This window comes from Cotesia glomerata, linkage group LG7, assembly GCF_020080835.1.
Source record: "Cotesia glomerata isolate CgM1 linkage group LG7, MPM_Cglom_v2.3, whole genome shotgun sequence".
NCBI classification, from domain to species: domain Eukaryota; kingdom Metazoa; phylum Arthropoda; class Insecta; order Hymenoptera; family Braconidae; genus Cotesia; species Cotesia glomerata.
The window spans coordinates 22394815-22401825 of NC_058164.1; the positions used below are offsets into that span (position 1 = coordinate 22394815).

General features: G+C 31.5%; 2 protein-coding genes across 2 annotated transcripts; both read left to right on the forward strand.

The window, feature by feature from the left end:
• Positions 1–1569: 1569 nt before the first annotated feature.
• LOC123269854 (probable transcriptional regulatory protein Teth514_1449) lies at positions 1570–5842 on the forward strand. The gene is made up of 4 exons (XM_044735740.1): positions 1570–1694; positions 1761–2012; positions 5057–5466; positions 5557–5842. The coding sequence occupies exons 2-4, from the start codon at positions 1835–1837 to the stop codon at positions 5788–5790; spliced, it is 822 nt and encodes a 273-aa protein (XP_044591675.1). The 5' UTR covers positions 1570–1694; positions 1761–1834; the 3' UTR covers positions 5791–5842.
• Positions 5843–5961: 119 nt separating this feature from the next.
• On the forward strand, positions 5962–6928 carry LOC123269858 (venom acid phosphatase Acph-1-like). The gene is made up of 3 exons (XM_044735749.1): positions 5962–6003; positions 6096–6281; positions 6365–6928. Exons 1-3 carry the CDS (start codon positions 5977–5979, stop codon positions 6866–6868), a joined length of 717 nt encoding a protein of 238 aa, XP_044591684.1. The 5' UTR covers positions 5962–5976; the 3' UTR covers positions 6869–6928.
• Positions 6929–7011: the final 83 nt, after the last annotated feature.

The window sequence follows — 7011 nt, forward strand, 5'->3', positions numbered from 1 at the left end:
AAAAAACCTATTCATAAAAAAACACGTTTTTTGGACTTACAAGTGGATATAACCCCTTAAATTAATGTCGCATTGTTGTTAAATTATTTCAATGTATAGAAAATGAGAAAATTATATTCAAGTTGAAAATTTTACTACCTCTGTGTTTTTTTTCTGGTAAAATTTGGTACACTATCAAAATAATAAAAATCGGTGAATTTTTTTTCTTATGTGGATTCATCTATAAATTTAACACTTTTTTGTCGTACCGCTGGGCTGTGAGATAGAAGGGAATAAAAAAAAAAAAAAGGTTCCAACTACTTTGTCGCAATCTTTCGCCACACAAATCCCAGAGCTTTCTTCTTATCGCGGGTCAGATCTTAGATCCCTTTGATTTGGGGAAATTAAATTAGTGGGTAGTTAATTTTTTTTCCTTTTAAAATTTGTACGTTGGAAATTGCAATTTGTTCTATTCAAAGATTTTAATTTGAAGCGAAGGGAAGATTGATTTTAATGCAGAGAATATACAGAGTTAGTAATTTCGTAGATTAAAGAATTGACAAAATTTATACATGTCTTTGAAAGTTTGATAATTGATTTTGCAAATTTTGAAAATATATTGGTAAATTTGTACAAAATATACTAAAGAAATTTACTTGAAATAAAAAATATTGAGAGCGAGTTAAAAAGATGGTATTCATGTGAAATAAAAGCCGGAGGGTCGGAAGTAAATTGATTAATCGTGTAAAAAATAATAGCTTGAATGAATCGATTTATAATGTAAGCAACGTGTAATGGGGCGGAGATTGATAAAAGAGTTTGTTAAATTTTAATTTAATAATTACTCACGTTGCTACTGACGGGTGATTTTTTTTCTCTAATCAAAAGAATTAATTATATATTATTAATAATTAAACAATATTTTGGTCTCAGAACTTTTTGATGAAGATTAATTTTTAGTTATTTCAAATTCATCGGGTTTTTTTTACACGGGCGCCACTACTCAGCCGACGACAACACTTTGAGAAAAAACAATGGCGCCGATACTTTACACGCCGGTTTTCGCACTAAAATAGTAACTGTAAATAAACTACGAGGATTTTATCAGTGATTTTTTCTAGGGTCGTTCTAGAGAGCAGTACCAAGTTGGACCGAAAATAATTGGGTCAATTGGTCCAGTTCTAAGAGAGATATCGTGATTACAGGTGTTCGCTGAACATAACCAACGAGCTTCACATTTGTTCTATTAGCTTTTTCTTTCATTTTATATTAATACACACTCTTTTTTTATATTAATGAATAAATAACAATAATAATAAGATAATAAATTAGGCGTTAAAAATAAAACTGCCAATTTATCTAAAACTCTTGCTTCTTCAACTCTTTAGGATAACTTGATTGTTGATTCCAGACGCATGGCTATCAGGGCACTTGAAAATTATTTAGACTGCAATTGAAAGTAATTATTTCAACCTTGCCGACTGATCCTAAGACACCAAGAATTCGACTTTAGCGACTTCCAGTTTTTGTCAGTCGATAAGTCACACTTCAAACTATAAAAATATCTTCTTAATTTTTAGTTACCAACTGAGAAGTCACATGGAGTTAAATCCCCAGTTAACACACGAATTAGAAAAATAGGTTTTGTTTACATCAGGATTGACTTGCCAAGTCAATCAGTAACTATCATTCCTACAAGTCAGTAGGAAATTAAGGTAAGAATTTTGTTAAATTACAAATAATCTAGAAGAGCAACTAAGAACTAATTTCCTAATTTTCAGTTTAAACAGTCAAATAATTCATCAATATACAAGTTTTTTAACATCAAAACCCCATTGATGATTCAGGAAGAGTAATGTACAGCTTTACGAGACTATGTGTCCAAAGGGTAGCTTGCGGATTGATAAGACAAGACAAGAGGTTAAAGGGCCACGCCAAGTGGCAAAATATCGCGCATACCAAGGCGTTGAAAGATGCTGAGAAATCAACGTTGACTTTAGCTTTTTCGAGGCGCATCAAAGTTGCTGTTGCCGGTAAGTTTCAAGTCAAACGTGAGGATATGTAAATTTGAAAATTTTGAATTTATAAAAAAATAATCAACTAATTAACTGTTTGGCCTAAAAACCTTATAGAGGATGCAAAAACAATTCGATTGGTATATAATAATCATTAGAAATAAATTTATCGGGAGGTTTAAAGCCTAATCTGACTTACTCTTACTTAATTTTGACACGCGGGCATGTAACAATGAAAATTCTAAATTTCTAAACAAAATAATCAACTAAACAACTTTTTGGTCTAAAATCTTCTAGGGGATGCGAAAATAATTCGATTGGTATATAATAATCATTAGAAATAAATTTATCGGGTTTTAAAGCCTACACTGAAAAAAAAAATTCTTGAAGAGGGAAAATTTTCATACAGTCAACGCTCTTTGTATTTGACTCGCCCGTACAGGACCATTCTCTGTATTTGATTCGTCCTTGTCCATAAGAGCTGTGTAAAATTGTCAAATACAGAGGAAGAATGTGGTCAAATACAGAGAGCGGTCACCCTGTTTAAAATTTCCAATAGGATCCCATCAAAAGCGACAAAAGCCACTTAGAAACCCATAAATTTTATTGGTTTCTAAGTGGCTTTTGTCGCTTTTGATGGGATCTTATTGGAGCTTTTTAACAGGGCAAATACAGAGAGGTCCAATACAGAGAGCGTCGACTGTAGCTCAAGAAAATATTAAAGAAGAAGGTGCAAGAAGTTTTTTTTTGTGTAACACATTCTGACACACAGTGGCTCAGCACACTAAGAAAAAAAATTAGAATTTTTAGTATGCGCCCTTATGGGGGAACACCACTGTGACGATCGAAAGAAAGAGGTGATTTTCGTGAATTTTTTGACAGGGAAAATAAAGGAATTTGGGGATCGGATTTTTTTTATTTTATTAAGGGTACATTAAAGATTATTACCCTAAATTTTTATTAAAAAATATTTAATTATTACAAAGTTATTAACAATCTCGTAGAGCACTAGAACAAATTTCCCCCTCCATGGTCGGTTCGATAATTCAAAAATGGACCATCTGAAAATAAAAACCTAAATTGCTTTTTAATCAGTAAGGATGTAGTTATCGTCGCACTTACGGAATTTTGAAAATTTTTATTTAAAAAAAAAATGGCGACTGATTGAAAATTTTCTCACTATTTTTACTGTTTTTTTTTGTTTTAACCCGGCTAAAAAAATCTATAAAATCAAAATTTTTTAATTTGCGTCATGCGACGATAACTACATTCTTACTGATTAAAAAGCAATTTGAGTTTTTATTTTCAGATGATCCGTTTTTGAGTTATCGAACCGACCATGGAAGGGGAAATTTTTTCTAGTGCTCTACGAGATTGTTAATAACTTTGTAATAAGAGCGTATAAATTCTTTTTTTTGCATTTCTGCACATTTTGGATGAAAATATGTTGATTCCCGAAAAAAAATTTTTTATACACCCTTGAATTAGCTTTTTACTGGTACTTGTTACCGGTATATGCCCTTATGACATCTGAAACACGATATAGATAATAAAATTGTGCAAAAATTAAAGATTGATCTTATCAGGCTTTTGTGATAAATTTTGCTCACCGAATTTGAAAATACCGTTTTGATAAAAAGTTCTTTAAAGTTTTTCAGCTTTAGCACCATTGAAGTGCAACACCCTCCAATAAGACTTTACAAATATCCGTATAATTTTTAAAATACTTGTTCAATTGATATTTAATTTTTTCTGTATACATACTCGATAATATATATGAGACATTTCAAGCCAAATTGGTCACTTTTGACCCCTGTCGATTTTTCTAAAATTTTTTTATCTTTTTTTTTTTAACATTTATCAACATTTTTCAGAATTTTTTCAAATTTTTTTACCCAACCAAAAAATCATGAATTTTTGATCAAACTTTTTCAAAATTTAACTTTTAAGACATTTTTGTTAATTTCCACAGATTCGGTAAATTCTGGCGCCAAGTTCCGTTCAAATCTGCTGTAAACGGAGCGCCAGACTACCGACTGTGTTTACTGTAAGCAGAACGGTTATTTTGAGGTTGCAAAATTTTTTTGAATTCTACGGTACTTTTTTTCCTAAATTGTATATTATAACAGTAATTCATACTTTATTTGACTGTTATTAATTAATTATATTTACTTATAACAATTAATCTACTTGAAATTATTAAATTTAATCAGCACAAACTATAGCAACGCAAAAATTTCGATCCTGACTTTTTTTCGATGGGCAAAGTGATCTGCCACAGACTAAATAATTCGAGAATGCATAGTAATCCTTCATTAGATAAAAAATGCAACCAACGCCAGATTTAAGTTGGTACCAATTGTAAATTTTTATTATAATTACAAAAAATACTAAAATCCGAACAAAAACAGTTTCACTGTAAAAAAATCGCGCCAAGTCCACGTTCATAAGACTATTAAGAAAAAAAAAAAATTGTTTTTTTCTTTACAAAAATATATAAAATAAAAAAATCCAAGTAACCGATATGATTGTTTATGATTTTCGGAAGTTAAAAAAAATTTTGTTATAAATTTAAAAATTAAGAAAAAAATTTTGGAACGTACTTGGTGTGCGTCATTGTGTATTTCAATTTTTTTAAAGTCCTAGTAAATAGATTTTTTACGAATTTCATTAAAAGTAAAATATTTTGCAATCGAGCACACTAAATACGTTCCAAAATTTTTTTCTTAATTTTTAAATTTATAACAAAATTTTTTTTAACTTCCGAAAATCATAAACAATCAGATCGGTTACTTGGATTTTTTTATTTTATATATTTTTGTAAAGAAAAAAACAAATTTTTTTTTTCTTAATAGTCTTATGAACGTGGACTTGGCGCGATTTTTTTACAATGAAACTGTTTTTGTTCGGATTTTTATTTTCTAATGCACTTTAAAAAAAATACAAAAAAATTATTTTTATTTACACCTACATTCATGTTTTTTTTTTTTCAGAATTGAAAAAAAAAAAGTCATAATTAGTTACATTTTAGTGTCAAAAAAGCTAATACCTTTTTTTTCCAGAGGGTAACAATAACACCAAACCAAATGAAAACCCAAGACTATCTAGCATACTTGACGAAGCAAAGAAAAAGAATATACCAATGGCAACACTACATGGTCTGTTAGAAAAGCTGGAAAAGAGCAAAACCAAGAGCCAAACTGAGTTCGTGGACTTCCGCGGGCCTGGAGGCGCATATTTCGTAATAAAAATTTTGTCCCACAATGTAGTCGGCGCGAAAATGACGCTGAACACCTTGTTCAGGAAATTGAAGTGCAAGCCAATGGAAGGAAAATCTAAAGGAACTTTGTTCGAACACGTGGGGTGCATAATTACCGAACACAAAGGCACTTTGGACTCTGCTACCGAAGACGCGATCGCCGTCGGAGCGGATGACGTTGAGGAGTTAGAGGCTGATGGGAAATTTTACCGAGCAAGTTTTTGTATTTTCTAGCTTCGTTATGTCTCAAGCACTGAACTATGAAAATTATGTAAATAATTATTGTTTATATTCATGTTACAGTTTGTTTGCGATCCGTCTGTACTGCCTAAAGTAAAGAACCAACTAGAGGCTCGGGAATACTCGGTACTGACGGCCGATGATGAAATGGTGCCAAAAAATACTATTGAGTTATCGGAGGACGATTTGAAGCGAGTAGATTTTTTGATGGAAAAACTTAGAGCAATAGATGAAATTGTTTCTATTGATCATAATATCCAATTGCCTGAAGAAGAAGTAGTTGAAAATAAAAATTGATAATTTTATGTAATTATTTTTAAAGATTTATTAATAAATAATTATTGTTTTATTTATTGTTCAAAATCATACTTTTTATTTACATTTTTTGTTGCATTTGCAGGGTAAAAAGTTCTCAATATTTTAATTTCTATAAAATTCCTATAAATTTTTTATAAAAAGTAGAATTCCTAGAATCTCCAGAAAATGGTGAACAAGATACCTGAAGAAAAAGTAATTTTAATTATTTCGTTCCATTAATTGATTAATTTATTTATTAAACTAGTTGATTATTTTACTTACTCCTTGATTTATTAAAAAATTAGCTGCTAATTATTTGGAACGCTTGTTCAAAATTAACCGCTGAACGAGTCAAGGTCGATTACGATCCAGCTCTACGAGAAATTAACATGAAAAATCAGGATATGTATGTTTATATCGCTGAATATTCTGGTTTGCCGATTGAAAATCCTGGAGACATTGCTAACGTTTATGGTACTTTAGTTTCTGAAGTAAATACATAAATTTATTCACTTTTTTTCCATAAGACACAAATTGATAATTAATAAAAATACTAATTAAAAACAAATTCCAGGAAAAAATGGGAATGAAACTTCCTGAATGGGTTCATAAGTACTACCCGAAAAAAATGTCGCTACTGATGATCTTCAGTCTCACGCAGAACGTGTGGAATTACAAGCTTCGTCGTCTATCCGGCGGGCCATTTTTCACGAAAATGGTGAACAAGGTGAAGGACCGATCTACCGGAAAACTGACGCCCAAGTCCCGGAAAATGTACGCCTACGTAGCCCATTACAGCACGGTAGTTAATATGCTCTCTACAATGGGTGTCTGGGATGAAATAGAACCCGGGTTACTCGTGGAATTTCACGAGATCAAGGGCCAGTGGTACGTCCAGTTGTTCTACCGCAACGCGCCTGATTATGAGACGCGGCCTCTCACTGTTCCTGGCTGCGAACATCAATGTCCGCTGGAGAAGTTCAAGGAACTAATGGCGCCCATGATCATCGATAACTACGAAGATGAGTGCAAAGTCGATGATCCGAATTACGAAATTCCCCCAGCTCCTCTGGCTTAAAAATTTCCGATTATAATGATAATAATTATTATTTTCATTAACTACGAACTTCTGTTATCAATTTGGATTTTTAAAATTTCATATCATTCTCACCGATAGTCAATTTATGATAATAAGTATTTGGTCTGCATTCGAAAATTCTC